The sequence below is a fragment of the Capsaspora owczarzaki genome (genome assembly GCF_000151315.2).
Source record: "Capsaspora owczarzaki ATCC 30864 unplaced genomic scaffold supercont2.4, whole genome shotgun sequence".
NCBI lineage: Eukaryota > Filasterea > Ministeriida > Capsasporidae > Capsaspora > Capsaspora owczarzaki.
This window is the reverse complement of record NW_011887295.1, coordinates 840,166-856,997: the sequence shown is the minus strand read 5'-3', so window position 1 is coordinate 856,997 and position 16,832 is coordinate 840,166. Positions and strand designations below refer to the sequence as shown.

The 16,832-nt window shown below is 55.3% G+C and overlaps 3 protein-coding genes across 3 annotated transcripts; 1 reads left to right on the top strand and 2 right to left on the bottom strand.

Annotated features, from left to right (window-relative positions):
- Nucleotides 1-306: 306 nt before the first annotated feature.
- Nucleotides 307-4,813, bottom strand: CAOG_03065 (mitogen-activated protein kinase kinase kinase 3). The gene is made up of 8 exons (XM_004363847.2): nucleotides 3,166-4,813; nucleotides 2,788-2,996; nucleotides 2,507-2,677; nucleotides 2,184-2,411; nucleotides 1,836-2,083; nucleotides 826-1,696; nucleotides 610-740; nucleotides 307-523 (listed from the first exon to the last, which is right to left on the bottom strand). Exons 1-8 carry the CDS (start codon nucleotides 4,655-4,657, stop codon nucleotides 403-405), a joined length of 3,471 nt encoding a protein of 1,156 aa, XP_004363904.2. The 5' UTR covers nucleotides 4,658-4,813; the 3' UTR covers nucleotides 307-402.
- A 1,011-nt stretch (nucleotides 4,814-5,824) lies between these two features.
- CAOG_03064 (hypothetical protein) lies at nucleotides 5,825-14,439 on the top strand. Its single transcript, XM_004363846.2, has 7 exons — nucleotides 5,825-13,185; nucleotides 13,274-13,382; nucleotides 13,489-13,646; nucleotides 13,737-13,811; nucleotides 13,893-14,032; nucleotides 14,106-14,220; nucleotides 14,301-14,439. Exons 1-7 carry the CDS (start codon nucleotides 5,929-5,931, stop codon nucleotides 14,319-14,321), a joined length of 7,875 nt encoding a protein of 2,624 aa, XP_004363903.2. The 5' UTR covers nucleotides 5,825-5,928; the 3' UTR covers nucleotides 14,322-14,439.
- CAOG_03063 (hypothetical protein) lies at nucleotides 14,415-16,707 on the bottom strand. The gene is made up of 6 exons (XM_004363845.2): nucleotides 16,652-16,707; nucleotides 16,266-16,327; nucleotides 15,958-16,069; nucleotides 15,559-15,802; nucleotides 15,327-15,473; nucleotides 14,415-15,238 (listed from the first exon to the last, which is right to left on the bottom strand). Exons 1-6 carry the CDS (start codon nucleotides 16,664-16,666, stop codon nucleotides 14,550-14,552), a joined length of 1,269 nt encoding a protein of 422 aa, XP_004363902.1. The 5' UTR covers nucleotides 16,667-16,707; the 3' UTR covers nucleotides 14,415-14,549.
- Nucleotides 16,708-16,832: the final 125 nt, after the last annotated feature.

Here is a 16,832-nt window from a genome sequence, read left to right as displayed (position 1 = left end):
TTTGTTCTTCCTCTGGGACCACCGCTCCAAGGCATCCCAACGGCGCGTCCACTATCAGAGCGCGAGAACGTTTCGCTTGAGTATGCAGGCACAGGAACGCCGCGTGGAGGAGCAGAGGGAACAACGAGCAGCTCCCAAAGGGCAAACAAAACAGAATTTGAAAAAATTGAAAAAAAAAAAAAGAAAAAAAAAAAGGCGTCCAACCCTCTCAAACGAAAAAAAAAAAAAATCGACAAAATTTCACGCCCCTCGACCCGAAATGCGTCCTTTTAGATAGATCGTCCTTTTCGAACAGATCTAGATTCAAAACGAATAGGATTTATGTTAAAAACAAAATGTGAGAAGAATACAAGCGCTACAATGATGTGGGAGCAGGGTAGTAAAGCGTGGGGGCTTTGTCTGTCAGTTGAGAAGCGGACCATCCGCGACTGACTCAACGTTGCGTTGCGAATGGTAGTGAAGTGACGCGCGTCTCTGCAAGCCTTGGCCGTCCCAAGAACGTGCACGCTCAGCTCGAACAGCTCTGTTCAAATTCGGGGTGCGTGACATGAGTTCAATGACACACCCAAAAAAAAAAGTATAACCTTCCACTTCCAGCAAAGAACTCACGGATCCACCGACAAGCGGCGACGAAGTTGCCGTGGAAATTGCTCGGGATGGATGGTTGCTGGTGCGGGCTCAGACGCATCCAAAACGGATTCCAACGAACCACGCGATGAATTTTTCGAGGAAAAGCGAACCTGGAGGAGCGGGGCAAAGGGTGACGAAGTTGAGCGAAAGGCCAAAGGTGTACCAAAGTCAAACAGCGACACTATGCAGCCTTACCACTGGTTGGGTGTTGGGGACATCTTCAAGAGCCTCGTTGCCCTCAATGTCAAACGCGTAAAGTGCACTGTCAATGCTGCCGCTGGGCGAAACGTTCAGTGAACTTGAGGCAGAGCCGAAAGGGGAGCTCTGGGAACCAGGGGTGCGCTGATGCTGGAGATAGTGTGCCAACACGGCTGCGTGTGCACTTGGAGTGTACTGTGCAGTTGCATGCTGTGCAAAAGGCGGGCTGCTTTCGAGGGCCTCTGCAGACAGGCCGCCGAGACGGTGAAGCCGATTTTGTGGAGTCATCTTGGGTGAAAGCGGGTAGGCAATGCCACCGACCGACGATGCCGTGACCGACCCGGCCATGGATGCAGTGGAGCCTGCCAGGCCGGTTGCCGGAGGAGGATTCATTCCAACAGGAATGGGCAGCGCTTCTGGAAGCGCGTTGCCGGCGATTGCGAGCGGCGAGCTGAAGCTGTTGCGCAATTTGCGCGACGCGCTGATGGTGCGCGATGCGGGAGAAACGCCTGCAAGCGCCGCGATGCGCGGAGGGATTGTCGGCCCGCCGCCTGTTTCTTCCGCAATATCGGTTGCAGAGCCATGCAGCGAGGCGTGTCGACGAGACAGACCGGTCTGTTCTTCAGCAGCGGCGGTTGTGTATCCAAAACCAGAATTTTGGGTTGGAGTGCTTGGTGAAGAGCTTGCGGAAGTGTGTCCAACAATCACGTCTGTATTTGAGAGGGCCCGAGTGCGCGTGGAGGGCGAACGCCCGAGTTGAGTGTGTGAGATTCCCGCAAGATTGCTCGAGCTCGGAGAGCGTATTGGCAAAGCTCGGCTCGAGTGGCTACTCAACGATGACGATCGGTGAAGCGAGCGCCCTCGCATCCTGAAAAGAAAATCGAAAACGAAAAAGGGGGAGGTGTTGTGAGCAAAATAAAACAAACCAAAAAAGGTCGGGAGTACGCAACAAGGAAACGTAGAATAGAAAAGGCAAAAAAAAAAAAAAAAAAAAAAAAATACCGCACCGAACAAAATCGTGAGTGATGAGCATTGCAGCAGTCGGACGGTGCTCGGGAATGCGTTGGAAGCACTGAAGGAGCAAGTTCCTGCCTTCTGCTGACAGGGATTCGGGAATGTCGGGAATGTTGGACGAAGTCGCAATGTGAAACATGGCTGGAACGTAATCCTTGAAATTGCACCATGGCGGCTTGCCCGTGAGCATTTCCACGACCGTACAACCCAAGGACCAAATGTCTGCGGATTTTCCATACGTCTAAACCATTCCAGATCGATGCAAAAGCACGTTCAGCGGGCAGTCACAGAACGCTGTGGTCGGAGCAAGGCAAAACAAACACCAACCACGTCGCTCTCACCTCTTGTCTGATGATTTCGGGAGCCATCCAATATGGAGTGCCGCGCAGGGCCCGAGTATTAAGGGAATAGGTCACCGCCAGCCGACCAGAAGCACCAAAGTCGGCCAATTTGATCACGCCATTGTTGTCAACGAGAATGTTGGCACCCTTGATGTCCAGGTGCACAATATTATTATCATGCAAGTACACCAGGCCAGCAAGGATTTGACGAGTGTAGTTGCTCACAACCTAAAAGCAGTCGAAAAGGTGAGTCAACTCAAAAAAAAAAAAAAAAAAAAAAAAAAAGAGGACTGCCTCCCAAGCCATGTCAACACACTGCCTACCTCGACGTTGAGAAGCCCAAACTTGGACAGCAGACTAGCAATTGAGCCTCCAGGAACATACTCGAGCAGAATATACAGATTGGCTTGATCGGTTTGCGTGGTAATGTATCGAACAATGTTTGGGTGCGAGAGCGCAGAGAGCAGGCGAACTTCCTTTTCCAACGCCCGAATCTGCAACAAAAAAGGGGGGGGGGGAACAAAAATAGACGACATGCAAACGCAGCGCTTTGAGCACAAGAAACAAAAAAATCACCCGTCCACATCAAAGAATGTCGCCGTACTTCTCCCAAGTGCTCTTGATCGAGCTCGACTTGCTTGACGGCCACAAATTCGCCCGTCGGCAGAAGACCTCGGTAAACTTTGCCAAATGCCCCTTGACCCAGCAAGTCTCCGCGCTGCCATGTCAACTCCAAGGGAGATTGATAGCGCCTCGTTTCAGAATCACTCTCACTCGTCGTTCGAGCAGAGTCGTCGTCTTCGGTCAAATATCCTGTTGAAACGAATAAAGGCACAGAGCCAATGAGACACAAAAATGAGGCTCGCCAAATCCCAAATAACTTGCAAAACATGAACAATCGAAAGGCGGACGTTCACACAAAAAAACAAAAGCCGAAACACACAAACACCCCCTCTACACAGAGCAACGTCATGCAACGTACTGAAAGGGCTGACTTGAGACGCTTCAAACCGGCGCACGAGCTCGTCCAGATTGGAGGAGATGGGCAGAGGAGGTCCTGCCATGGCGGACAGCGACGAGCAACTGGTGCTGTTGCTTAGAATGTACGAGTCGGCAGCAAGCTCGAGCGCAAGTTGGCTGCTGTCATCCAACGCATGGTCGTGATCGGCGGGCTCGGTCAGCTCGGAGAGCGTTGAATCGCGTTGAAATGTCTCCAACATTGGCTTGTAAAGAGGCAGACTGCCACTGGGCATGTTGCCTGAAACGCTAATACTGCTGGTGCTGCTACTATTGCTGCTGTTGATACTGGGGTTGTTTCGCAGCACGCTCGTCGTCGTCGTGGGTGGAGATTGCTGCGAATGAAGCAACGAGGGCGAAGAGCCAGCCAGACTGCTCGGCAGAAAGCCTGTCGCAGTCACAGAGGTGGATGATTGCATGGCCGTCGACGCCAACGACGAAGACGTGTGGGATCGTGTCAATGAGGAGGTGGACGCCGACATGGCCGTTGGGGTGACGGCCCCGCCCGTCCACCGCGACAGGGCGCCTGGAGGGACGACTGACGACGATGAAGACGACCGCGCGCGACGCCGAATGGTCTGTGTGGCGCTGGACATGGCCAAACTGGGAGGCGACGACGAGGACGACGAACCCTGCGGTTGCGCTGTGGACGATGGCGCGGTGAAGGAGTGGTGTGCTGACGCGGGCGACTGGGCCTGCTGCAGTTGTTGCTGCGAAGGATAGACGTGTGGCGTGTACGCAGCAGGATGCTGCTGATGGAGATGGGAGCCGTGGAACTGCGACGGGACGGCCGGGTACTGTGCTGGGTGGAAGTGACTTGGCAAGGGCGAAGCGCTCGAGTGAAGCGGATGAGACGACGGCTGATGAGAATGCAGCAGCGGCTGGGCATGCGCCGCAGATCCGGGAAGCAACGACGTGGCCTGAAGAAGCGACGACGATGACGACGATAGGGACCCCGTCGACGAGAGCGCCTGCGGTGAAAGGGAGCCTCCAGCCGCAAGCGAAGAGAGCGCGGAAAGCGACAGTGAGGACGGGAGAACCATCGCTCCGCCGCTGCTCCTTCTTCCTGCAGCAGATGCAGCTGCTCCTGCTCCTGCTCCTGCTCCTGGTGCTGAGACGGCCGAGTAGATGCCATTGTCGATACTGGACGCAGCAGGGTTGTTGGTGGCCGGCGACCGCGGGACGGCAGCACCAGATTGGCTGGCTCCGACATGACCGCCGAGAGCGCTTTTGCTGCTGCTGCTGCTGCTGCTGCTGCTGCTCTCGCTATAACTATAACTAACGCTTGGATGGTGACCCACATCAAATTTCCCTCCAGTGTCACTGAAACTGCTACTACTTGCGGCGGCCGTGGTGGTGGGACCGTGGTCGCCGCTGGAACTGTAACTGCCTGCGGCTGTGACACGACCGGCAGGCCCAACCGCCAAGTCCGCAAGCCGCGGAGGCCCGTCCATCATGGGGTGCGGTGCTTGAGTCAAGCACCCTTCTTTCCCCCCTCTTCTGAACTGGTGTTTGGTAGCAAGGCTCCCTTGTGCGTATGGAGAAAGGGCCGCGGGAGGGAGGGGGGTTTGCTTTTGCGACGTATCAAAGCTCGGAGAACGGAGAAAATGAAATCAGAAACAAAAAAAAAAAAAAAAAAAAAAAAAGAATGGTCAGTTGCGGTTGAACATGAAGCCGGGGAAAATGGAATTAAAGAAGAACGATGGAAACACAACTCATGAAAGAGGCATGCGGCACAGAATTGTGGACGTGTTCGGGTCAGCGGAGGGGGAAAGCGAAGCTTGGGGGGACAAGGCAAAAAAAAAAAAAAAAAAAAAAAAAAAAAAAACGCAATATGATCTTGCAATAAGCGTGACCTTTGACAGCTGAACGTGTAGACGAGACCCGCATGGTTGGATGGGGACAAGCACACTTGAAAAGCAACGAAAAGATCCACCTCAAAACGAAAAGGCGAACAAGGAAGTAATTCCCTGAAGTGTCTTCAGGTCGCGTGCGTCAGACAATTCTCCAGCAACCTCAAGCGCTCGGATGGCGTGTTGCGTACATTGGACAGCTTGTTGGGAGTGATGGAACAAGGGAGAACAATCCATCCGGGGTCAAAGAACCTCTGTGCTCGGCGAGGAAGAAAGGGGGCGGTGGCTCTAGCCGCAAGTTTCAGCCCTCACACGATTGGTCAACGCGCCAGTCCCATACATCAAAGCCACACGTCCTTGCACGCTCCTCTCCTCCTCTCCTCGGTCCTTATTTCTTGGCTTCTGTTGAGACAGTCCATCCACTGAGCGATTTTCGGATGGTGTCAACGAGTTTCGGCTCAACTTGAAAGGGGAAAACGAAACACCATCGTGAGGCTTGGTTCCGAAACACACAACAAGAGTTTCTTGCTGTCCCGCTGCTTGATGCGAAAGCTTGACTTCAGTCCTTTCGGAAGAATAGTCGCACATTTCGAGATCTACTGCTTGTTTTGTCTGGCGAGTTCAAAACGATCCACAAGCAATTCACACACAATCCTAATGGTTTCATTGCGCCCTGCCTCGTCCCTTTCCCTCGCGACCTCGTCTCTCATATTGCACCTCCTTTCGCCCTCCTTGACGCTGCTCATTCAACTTTTTCTCTTTTTTTTTCAACTTTGTGTACTGTTTTTTCTTTCGTCTCAAATTTCGGATTTGGTTTCTTTTTTCCCGCCAAACCATCTTGAAAACTGTTTGAAACCAGCCGTTTCGTTTCAGCAATGTCGCCTCCACACTTGACCACCGCTGCCGTGCGCGCAGGCTCTGCAACGCCGGGCTCGATGGACGCGCACCCAAACTTGATGGCGACGGTCGTGTTTGACCAGCTGGAGGCCGGACTGGCAGACAACGGCGAGGAGACGTCGCGCTTTGGCGCTCGCAAGGAAGAAGGCATTGCGCTCTACCGAGTGGACACTATGGCCACAGCTGCCAGCGCGCCGGGCAGTCTCGCGAGTCTGACAGCACAACAACAAGGCGCGCCGCTGTCCTCGCGCAACGAGGCGGACGAGGAAGAGGAGCAGCACAAGGAAAACGGCGACGCCAGCCAAGTCCGTGTTCTTGGCGCGCAAAATCCCGTTTCAAAATCGACCAAACCCGCGTCAACCGCCTCGAGCGGCGCGCCCGCGTTCTTTGCGAGCGCGAGCCCACACGGCATGTGCCTGTGCGTCAACAAGCAAATCCACATCTTTGGCAGCAACTGCGACCAACTGCTCGCCACCGTCAACCTCGACGCCTCTGCCGACGCGGTTGTATGGAGCGATGATGGCGTGTTTCTCGTCATTGCGGACAGCCTGGGCTCGGTGCACTTTCTGCACGTCCCCTCGCAGCTGATGCTGTTTTCGCAGCAGCTGGTGGCTCCGGGCGCTCTGCAAGGCGGCTCAACGCCGAGCGCGAAGCAGTCGTCGTCCGTGTCGTCTCGTGCGCGGCCCACAGCGTTTGCTGCAATGCAATTCATCAAGAGCCTTCGGAACGACGCCGTCTATGAGCTCATTGTCGCATCGGCGCAGGGTCAGCTTTTCCGCTTTTTCGACATTGATCTGTCCGCGCTCGCCCAAGCCATCGTGCAGCGCAACTTGGCCCAGGCGAAACAAATTCAGGCAGCAATCACCATGTCGTGCACAGATCTCCGAACTGTGCATCCCAAGGCCGTCAGCAGCATGGCAGCGTGTGTCTCTGTCGTGCCTGTGACCAGTGGCACTGGCCCCAGCACTGCCGACTCTGCCGACACGTCTGCAACGAGTGGTGGTGCCGTGTTGCGAATGGATCCATCGTCCGCCGTTGTTGTCGCAGTGACTGACAGCGAGAAGGCTGCTGTCTCTCTGTGGGTGGCCAACTACGGCGAAAAGCAATTCCGACAGGTCGATCTGTGTGCGCGAGTGCTGGGCGGCGTGCCAGTTTCGAAAATCCAAGCCATGCCGGATGGAAAGCACTTCCTCACCTGCAACGATGCTGGAAAGCTGGCCTTGTGGCGGTTGCAGCGCGAGTATGGAGCCGTGTCATGCTCCTTTTCGCTTCAATTGCTGCGCGAGTCCGCCGTTGGCTTGGCCTGCAGCGACTTTAGCGTGTTGCCGTTTTGCGAAGAGGACGACGTTCTGGCGACCTTGGGAATGATTCCATCAGAGAGTCACGAATATTCCCAGTCCACCAACACTGGAAAAGTTCCAATGTCGGCCACCGCCGCGTCGACGGTCGCCGCGGCCGCCAAAAGCGTGTCGTGCTCGCAAGGCAAGATTGCCGCAGTGACGCTGGCCTCGGAAACGGGGGCACTGCACGTTGAAATCATGGCATTGCCCTCGTTTGCTCGGCTTTACACGCTCGAAGTTCCCAACAAGACGTGCATCGCCACAATGGAGTTTGGCTATGATTCCGTCGCGTTTGTCGAGTACCGTTCTGGAGAAGAGAACTCGTCCAAGCTGATTGTGCGCCGATTGCAAGAAACTCTGCCAACCAATCGCTTCTACCACCTCCTGCACAAGGGCCACTTTGAGGAGGCCATTCAATTTGCCAAATTGTTCCAAATGGATGTCGAGCTCGTGCACAAGGTGCGCTGCACGCATATCGCCGACGTTGCTATCAAGGGTGGCGTTGGATCTGCCGCTGCGGAAGGCGCAGACAAACAGCTGGTGGATGCGCTCCGCAACGTTAAAGATCTCGACTATGTAATCGAGTTTTGCATCCAGGCGTCGCTTCCCTCGTTGCAAAGCACCGTCGCGTTGCTCGAGTTTGCACAAGCCTCGCTGCTTGCCGACGACAAGAGTGCACAGCAGCGCCTCAGCGTCGGGGATCGCGAGCTTCGGAAGATGGAAGTCGCCGACACGCTTCATCGCTTGTCCACTTTCCACTTGTCGCGCTGCGGTACGATCGCTGGCGGTACTGCAGCAAGCCCTGTGGCATTGCCGTTCGATGGCATTCAGTGGCAACAATTTCGCGTTGCTGACCCCGCCAAAGAGGTGGTGGCCCAGCTCAACAAGGGCAACCTGGGCGCGGCAACCGTGGTCTGGCGTCGCCATGTTCAGGATCTAGACGGATCCCTCAAAGCCCACATCCGTCACATTCTGGCTGCCATTCCGGAGGGCTTTGAGGTGTGTCACCAGCTGGGCAACGGTGTGTCGTCATCCATGGAGGACGGCAATGCAGGCTCGACCATTGTGTCGTCCAGCCACTATTGCGCGTGGTTGAGTGCCGAGCTCATTCCGCATATTGCTTCGCATCGCGATATTGCCTTCTTTGCCTCGTGGCTTGAGCAACGCTCGAGACTGCTGGAGAAGGCTGAGCCTGCAAAGTGGCCTGCCAACGGCATCGCCATGCTCTCCCTCGCCAAGCCCTTGACTGTTGCGTACGCTGTCGAATCAGGATCTGCAGCGGCGGCCAAGGCCAGCGAAGGCTTTGCGGCTACGCCGCTTGATACAATTCGGCGCATGGTGCTGTTTGCTCCTCTGCCAACCTCCAGCCAACCCGACGGCTTGTCGGCGCCCACAGCAGCAGCAGCAGCAGCAGCAGCAGCATCGGACGACGGAGAAGATGACCTTGAGCGCAAGAGCAGCATTCTGGCGGCATCGCAGCACTTTACTGCTTGTCTCACGGCAGTACAAACGCTGCACCGGCAACTGGAAACGCTCGCCTACCTGCGAGAGTTGGACATTAAAATGACGCTCGACCATTTTGTGCAAGAAACGCCTTCGTCCATTTGCCTGTTCTTGCTCGAGCGCGTTGCTGCCGCCGAACTGCTGGCTGGCGTGGTCCAAAATGAGATTCAGCCATTTGCTCAACGCGAATCGTTAAAGTGCGACGACGTTCTGCAGTCGTACTGCAACGAGCTGATGGCTGGCTGCACGGCGTTTGCCTCGGCGTTGTCCGACTCGCCGTGGGAGGCCCGCGTCGTTGCCATCATTCCCTGCATCCAGGGAATTTCCACGCGTGTCGATGTTACTCTGGAAATGATGCGGCATATCGTCGTTCCGTGGAGCACAAGCGTGGAGACAATTGTGCAAAATGCCCTGACCGTTTGGTCGCACGATCGTCAGTCCGAGGTTGGCGAGCAGTACCGCATCATGCACATCCGGAAGGCCCTTTCCCTGTATGGGTTCCGTGCGTTCAACATGTCCGACATGACGCAGGCGCGAGGGTTGGTCTCCGCCATCCTGTCGCGCTTGGACGTGCCCTCGGCTCTCGACGACGCGCTGTCTGTCGTGAAAGCCTACCACCATCTCGAAGAAGCGGACGCCTATGTCATTCGCTTGCAAAATCTATGCCCAGGCTGGCTTCCCACCGATGGCGCGACGATCGAGCCGAGCCGCCTCGAGCAAGCGTGCGTCGAGCGCTCCACGGCAGCGGCGCGCGCCATTGGTTCTCTGACCAGCTCCAAAACGCTCTGCAGCGTCGCGTCGCACTTTCTACAATGGCTCCATGATACCTTGGATGACAATATTCTCCTCCAAGAGTACGATAAGCGTGCTCGTTTGGCCGTCATGGCCTACAGCCAGAGAGTTTTGGAGGCCCTGTTGCTGCAATCCCAGGATTTGGTGCTGCAGTCCGCTGTTGCTTCCGCGTGCTCTGGCCCTCAAGCGGCCGAGCAGGAGGTTGTTGATTCTCGCCTTGTGGCGCTACGAAAGCAGCTGTCGATGGCCATCAAACGCCTTCCAGTTTGTCGGGAGCTGCAAACCGGATTTGGCGAAATTGCGGGGCTCTCTGACTGGCAGACCGATGCTCAGCAGCAAGACATTGTCGCTCGCCTCTTTGCGGCGGAAATGTCGGATGCCTCGCTGGAACGGCTGACTCGTCTTCTCGGCATGGATCATCGCGGAGCCTTGTTGTGTCTTGCTCGTCTGGCGCTCGACAGCGGCAACATTGATCGCTCCCTCTGCTTCTGTGAGGCGGCCCTTGCGTTTGGTGATGCCTTGCATCCTGAATCCCACGACGCTGTGATCACATTCGTCCAGTCGCTTGTCGCAAAGGTGGCCAACGACTTTGCCGAGTACGAGCCCAATCTGAAGCTCATGAAGTGCAAGGTCGTTCCGCGCTGTCTGCGCTTGATCCAACAGTGCGCAGCAGTCTGCAACATCCCGCAGCTTGGGGATGCAGTGGGTGCGTACAAGTACATTGATCTCGCCAGTGCCGTTCTGGAGAACTGCGAGTGCGATCCCTCCTCATCCCCTTCCACCGATCGCGGTGACAGCGCTGCTTCATACGCCCTCATTCACGGCGGCGCGTCCTCTGCAACGTCTGCTTCTGCGACTCGGTTTGTCGAAACCGGCCTGGTCTTGAGCTCCCGCAGCGCCATGCCAGTTGCAGCTCGTCTGGTCGCGCAAGCATCGTCTGGCCCGGCTACCTGTGCACCGCTCGCGACCATCACAAAGTCGGCGCGAGAACTAGTGCAGCTGGCCAAAGACAACAGCCTGTACTCGCTGGCGCTCAGGTATTCGCTTCACTCTCTCGCCACGTGCGTGCTCAAAATGAGCCACAATGCAGAGCTTCCTCTCGATGCATTCCTGCTCCCAGAAGATGCCAATCTTGCAGCGGACGCGAATGACGACGAGCCTGGACTGCGACAGGCCCTGGAGAAATCCAACGAAACAATCCAAACCATGCTTTCTGCCGTGGCCACCCAGTCCTGCTCGGTGATTGATACCCTTGCCTCGCTTCTCACAGGCAAAATTGTCCAAGCGCCGGCTGTGGATGGCTCGCTCGCGATCGGGGCGCTGTTTTCAATGCGACTCGATCATGCATTGGACGCGCTGCACGCTCACATCTCCATTCAAGATGGAGGCCATGCAAGGCTCTCGTCCTTGGCGAGGGTGGGTTCCATCCTGTTGGCGCAAGACCAAAGCAGTGACTCGGTGCTGCAGACCGAGTTCCAGCAACTCGACACGCAAGCCCAATGGTGGAACTATCTCGCTGTGCAAGGGATTGATTTCAACCCCAAGCGCTTCTTGGCCCTGGGTCAGGCCCATGAGCAAGCCAAGGCGGACGGTCTGTTGGCGCAGCCTTCAGAGTTCCAGACCTACGTGGCTGCCCTCTGTCAAAAGCTGGTTGCCAGCTGGTGCGCGGGATTGCGAACGCCTGCAGAAGCATCTGCTGCGGTGCGGTCGGTGCACTTTGAGAACATTGTGCGGTTTGCTGCTTGCTTTGGGGTCGACAGCAAGGTTCCACTCTTGTCCGCGTGCAGGTCGCTGCTGCTGGATTCGACCACTCCCTTGGCCATCTTGAGGATTGTGCTTCCACCGCTGTTGGCGCACACCAATGATCTGGAAGGCATCTTTGAGTGCCTGCTCGACGAGTGTCTTGGAGAGCTGGATGCAACCGACTATCCTCGCATTCGCTTTGTGCTCGCAACATGCCAGCAGGTCGCAGGTGTGCGACGCGCGAGTGTTCCTCTGTCTGTTCAGCAGGGCAGTCTTGTGATTGATGTTCTCGAGCACTTTGATCGCTTCATGGCCGACCAAAAGACTCAAACTACAGCACGGCAGGTCAAATCCGCGACAGCCCGTGTGGAAGGCGAGGCACCCGCACGAATGTCCTTCCATGCTCTGATTTGCCCGCAGACTGCATGGGAGGTCCTCGCTCCGTTCCTGACCATCGAGTCACTTCCCCGTCTCCTGCCTTTGTCCCGCATCCTGCAATTGCCCAGTGACAAGTTCTACGTTGCCGCCATCCAATCCATGCTGGTTCCTTCGACATCCCAAGCCTCGAGTCACTTGGCCAACGCTGAGCAAACCGCGCCCGAGTCGAAAGCGACTGCTGCGAGCCTCATTGAGATGATTGATCGAATTGCTGACATGGATTTTGCGGTGGCAACGGCCGCGTCTGTTGCCGAGCGGCTGCCGCTTGGCGACGACAAGCTGGCGCTGCTGCGACATGCTGTGCAGTTGGTCGAAAAGTGGGGAGCGCAGTTGGCTGCGTCTGGAGGCTCTGCGGCCACCGTGGATCGCGTCAAGAAAGTCAGCGAAACGCTGTCACATCTCAGCAAGCGAACTGCCACGCACGTTGAGCTGCACCGGGCTCAACTGGACCTGCCCGAGCTCCTCGAGCATCTGGACACACCCGCAGAACTTGTTTGCCAGCTGTATTGGAAGGTGGCAGAGCGAAATTCCGCTCCAGCCGCCAAGGGGGCGGCGCCGCAGTCCGAGGGCAAGCACGACATTCATGCACTGGTCAATGGAATTGCGTCGCGATACATGCTCAGCGCAGACAAGATTCGCCGGTATTTGTTGGAGACTTGGATTGCTCAGGTCGAAAAACCAACCGTCGTCCAGGGGTGGCGCGTCGAAGATGCCATTGCCTCCTCCTCGTCCTCTGTGGCGCAACCGAGCGCTTCGACTGCCTCTCGCCCCGGAGCTCGTAGCGGCGGCATGTCCCTGATGAAGTCGCTTCTGCTGAGCGACTCAGATGTCAAACCTGCCGCAACAGCACCGCTGCAGGCTCCGCCCACCAAATCGGCCGAGCACGAGACGGATGCATATGCCCCAGTCATTTCCCCTGTGGACGAAGCCTCGCTGAATCGTGCGATTCTTGTGGCGCGTGCTGACGTGACGAAATCACTGGCCACGTTGTTGCCCATGGTCATGCAAGGCCTGCTTCCTAGTTCGAGCAAAACCTCGCAACCTGCTCAAGCGCCTGCGTCTCAGCAGCAGCAGCAGCAGCAGCGGCTGGCATCGTATGTGCGATATCGAGCCGCACGCGTCACTCTTGCCGTTGCTCCCATCCTCACCATCGAAAAGGCCTTTGCAAGCCCGATTGCCGAGTTTCAAACGCTCGTCCAGCAGCTGCTAATCCATACTGAGCTGGAACGCGTGGGTGTCTCCCAATCCCTGGCAGAACTCGAGTCCTGCAACATGGAGGGCATGATTCGTGCCTTGTGGCGCAATCACAGCGGCAAACCCGCCGCAGTCCGTTTGATTGCCAACCTGTGTCTCGATTATGAGATTTTCGATCCTAGTCTCTGGAGCGGCATTTTACCTCAGCTGGCCAAGTTTGGCATGGTAAGCATGCATGGCTGCTCGTTTCATTAATTTGTGATCAACTCGTTCGCATTGTTTTCTCACATGAAACATTCCAAACGCTTGGTAGATGACGTTCCTTGCGGCAACCTTGACGAGGCTGAGCGGTGTGTCGGAATCGGCTCAAATCCCCTGCCTGCAGTCTGTGTGGCAAAACGTGCTGCTGAGCAAATCGATCGGTATGTCGCTACGTTGTTGCGTTTCATTGATGCATCTCGCAATTTGTCACTGACACTCCGTGATTTCTTTTGTTTTTTCTTTGATGGTTTATACTTGGATTTGCAGCACCGCAAGAAGCCACCTCTCTGTTTGATTGCTTCCCATCTTTGTTTGACCTTCGCTTGGAAGACTTGTTCGCAAGGGCAATGCAAGACGCGAACACTCCTGTTGCTCTTCGTTGTGCCGTCGCGGCCACGGGCGTGACTCGCAGCAAGATGATTAAGGTGGGGGATTTAATGGCTGGGCCGAAAACGCGTGTCTGTGATATTGCAAATCTCTGACAAATATGGCTGCATTGTCATCGAACACAACAGGACTTGCTGGAAGCCAAACTGTACATTGAAGTCCTTGATGGCATCGATCGCATGGCCGCTAGTCCTGCTCTCAAGGTAAGAGCGGGTGCAGGTTACAATTTTTTTTGGCATTGGTAGGTTCATGCCCTGACATATTCTGCAACTTTTATTGTGCAGAACGTCGTGTATGAGTGGGTTGACGCCCGTCAAGACTATGGCACCATTTTGCATTCGACGCATTTCCCTGAGTTTGTGTTGCACATGATTACCAACGATCGCATTGATAGCCTGCTGCGTGCGACCATGTCGGCCAATCGGTAAGCAGGAGGGATGTTCTGTCTGTTTCATGATCGAAGAAAGACGATTCTGACAACTCCTTTGCTCGGACAGATCGAATGAAGCTGTGGCTCTCGTCGAAAGGTATCTGAAGCTACGACCATTTTCTCGTTTTGCCTCTCATTTGGCAGACGTGACTCCGATTCCGTCGGGCATGGCTTTGGTTGAGGTGAGTGTATGCGAATTCCTGAGGTCGTCTTTGGTATGATGAGCACTCTCTGACTTGGATGTCGCATTGAAATCTGCTAGGCTTATTTGAACCGAGCATGAATATTTTTTGAACCGAGCATGAACAGTTTTTGAACCGCGCAAGAACATTTTTTGAAGCGAGTTTGTCGCCCTGTTGATACATAAATTGTAAAACCTGTAAATTGTACTCTTAGTTAAGCTTTCAGTTTTCTGATTTTTTGACGGTCACGAGCGAAACAAACGCATTTCACTCTTCAACTGCATGGTCGGCTCGCACAAAAAATTTCAAACACACAAAAAAACCGCGCGCTACTGCACGGCTGCAGAAGGCGCCTGGCGCCGAAGGCTAGAGTTGGGGCCCCGAGCCAGAGTCAGTGTGCCATTCGGAGAGCCAGGACCTTGAGCAAGCGACCCGGATTTGGCTCGCCTCAACGAGGGATCGGGGCCTCGCGCACAAGAACCGACAGCAGATGCAGCGCTGACCAGATTGCTGGCTGCAATTGTAGCAGTCGTCGCCGCAGTAGAAGAACTGGCACCAGCGGCTTTCGGGGCAGCACTGGTGACAGCAGACGAAGACGAAGCCGGCGCCGCCGAGGCAGGCAACGGACCCAGCAAGGAGTCGAGCATTGGTGTGTATTCAGTATTGGTATACTGGATGGGTTTGTAAACGGTGGGTTGGAAGGTTGACTTGTACGTCGACGCAATACCGGAAGCGGAAGGCTTGTACGATGCGGAAGCGGTCGCGGGGTTGTAGTTTGAGGCAACCTTCGCGGAAGAGGTGGCTGCGGTTTTCGATGCGCCAGCAGCATTCGAACCAGCGCCCTTGCCTTTCTGCTCGGTGGCTTTCTTGGCGGGGGCAGCGGTGGTCGCGCCTCCGACTCCCCCACGAGCAACTTTCTCGGCCGTCATCTTCACAAACGCCTCGACTTGGGCCTTCTTCTGCTCGGCAGAGACTGAAGAAGACGCAGTCGACGTTGAGCCTTGAGAGCGAGCCGTGCCTTTGTTGTTCGATCGGTCGATCAGGTGAGTCGATGAAACCTAGGGACAGCAGCCTGTACAAATAATGAAGGAAGCCACACAACTCACCAGCACTGGATGTTGAGGCCTTGGAAGTCGTCGTTGTTGTTGTCGCGGCAGAGACCTTGGCAGCTTCCTTGGCTGCTGAGATCTCTTTCATGAACGCCGCGAGCTCGGCCTTCTTTTGCTCGGCCGTCTTCTCTGGTGCTTTCCCAGCTGAGTGCGCCGTATTTGACGGGAATAGGCAGAATAAGCGACTGGACACCGAATTTAATACACCTGCACACTTGCGTCTTCTTACCAGCGCCGGAGGCTTTTTTTGGAGTAGCGGACGGCTGCGGAGGAGGCGAAGGAATGCGACTCGTCGTTCTCGCGGTGGTGCTGCCAGGAGCAGGAGGCGGTGCGGGGATGGAGCTCTTCGCCAGTGGTAGCGATGAAGTGCTGGAAGCGGATGAGCGTCTGCTGCCGTCGTCGTCAGAAGACTCAGCATCGAGAAAGCTCGGGTTTGGGAGGATGCTGGAAGAAATTCGCGAAGGGTTGACGGTCTGAACGAACGGCGATGACAAGAACAAGAACAGAAAAAACGGTTGAGAGAGTTGGCACATGTCCTTTTTGCGAAACGAACACTTTCAACCTGAGCGCACGCAATCTGAGCGCAGGCAATCTGAGAGCCGTGTCCAATGAACAAGCAAACACTTACGCCACTCGCTCTCGCTTCTTTGGCCTGTTCGGCCTTCCACTGTGCCATGATTTTCGCGTCATCTCGCGGATCATCCCAAGTTGTTTGCTTCGTGGTGTGGTTCATGTAAAACCTAACCCCAAACCACCAAAGTGAGCCAAAATTCAAAAGCTGCAATGTGAAATTGGTCAACGTTCCCTCTCGTGCTGTCGCGTTGTTTGCCAGCGCCTCACTTCACTGTGATCCTATGCACACACTGTTTGTTCATGTGCCTTTTTGTGTGTTTTTGCTCTTTCCTGCTCGGGCAGAGCGAACGGGTGTTGGCATACCATTTCTTAATGCGAGGATCAAAGCGCGCTTCCCAGAACGGCGGCAGCGGATTGTCGTCGGACTACCACGCCGCGGCAGCAGCGTCATCATCGGAATCGTCGTCAGAATCAGAATGAGAACCAGAATCAGAAGAAGTGGTGGCGGCGCGGACGTCAACGTCGAGAGACAGAGCGGGAATACGTCACAGCAATCACAACAGACACCCGGAACGTCCGTCCGTCAGCCAGCCGGGCAAGACAGCAAAAACCCAGCGCACGGAATGAGAATTGGGATGAGAATGAGATGGACAAGAACGGATGGCACAGAATGAATGAGTCTCACATAGCATTGTAATAGAGCAAAAAGTACAAAAGTGTGAACGAAGAGTTTGTGTTTGCTGCTTTACCGGACCGCCTGCCATTGTCGCTTTGAATGATGATGATGAAGATGAGAGGAGTGATATTAGATGCAGCGATTGAGAGTGATGAGATGACTACGAATTTCTGTGAGTGCAAGATGGTTCCAAAGTCAGAGCAAATGGAAACAAAATCCGTGCTGCTTTGATCTGGGCTGCTTTGAGCTGAGCT

Coding starts and splice junctions, on each gene's coding strand:
- CAOG_03063 (XM_004363845.2), bottom strand. Junction 16,070..16,265: donor GATCCTCGCATTAAGAAATG/GTATGCCAACAC, acceptor GTTTGGGGTTAG/GTTTTACATGAACCACACCA. Junction 15,474..15,558: donor AAAAAAAGCCTCCGGCGCTG/GTAAGAAGACGC, acceptor CGGCGCACTCAG/CTGGGAAAGCACCAGAGAAG.
- CAOG_03065 (XM_004363847.2), bottom strand. CDS start 4,657: ATGATGGACGGGCCTCCGCGGCTTGCGGACTTGGCGGTTGGGCCTGCC. Junction 2,997..3,165: donor GTCTCAAGTCAGCCCTTTCA/GTACGTTGCATG, acceptor TCGTTTCAACAG/GATATTTGACCGAAGACGAC. Junction 741..825: donor TCCCCAACACCCAACCAGTG/GTAAGGCTGCAT, acceptor CCGCTCCTCCAG/GTTCGCTTTTCCTCGAAAAA.
- CAOG_03064 (XM_004363846.2), top strand. CDS start 5,929: ATGTCGCCTCCACACTTGACCACCGCTGCCGTGCGCGCAGGCTCTGCA. Junction 13,383..13,488: donor GCTGCTGAGCAAATCGATCG/GTATGTCGCTAC, acceptor TTGGATTTGCAG/CACCGCAAGAAGCCACCTCT. Junction 13,812..13,892: donor CCGCTAGTCCTGCTCTCAAG/GTAAGAGCGGGT, acceptor TTTATTGTGCAG/AACGTCGTGTATGAGTGGGT.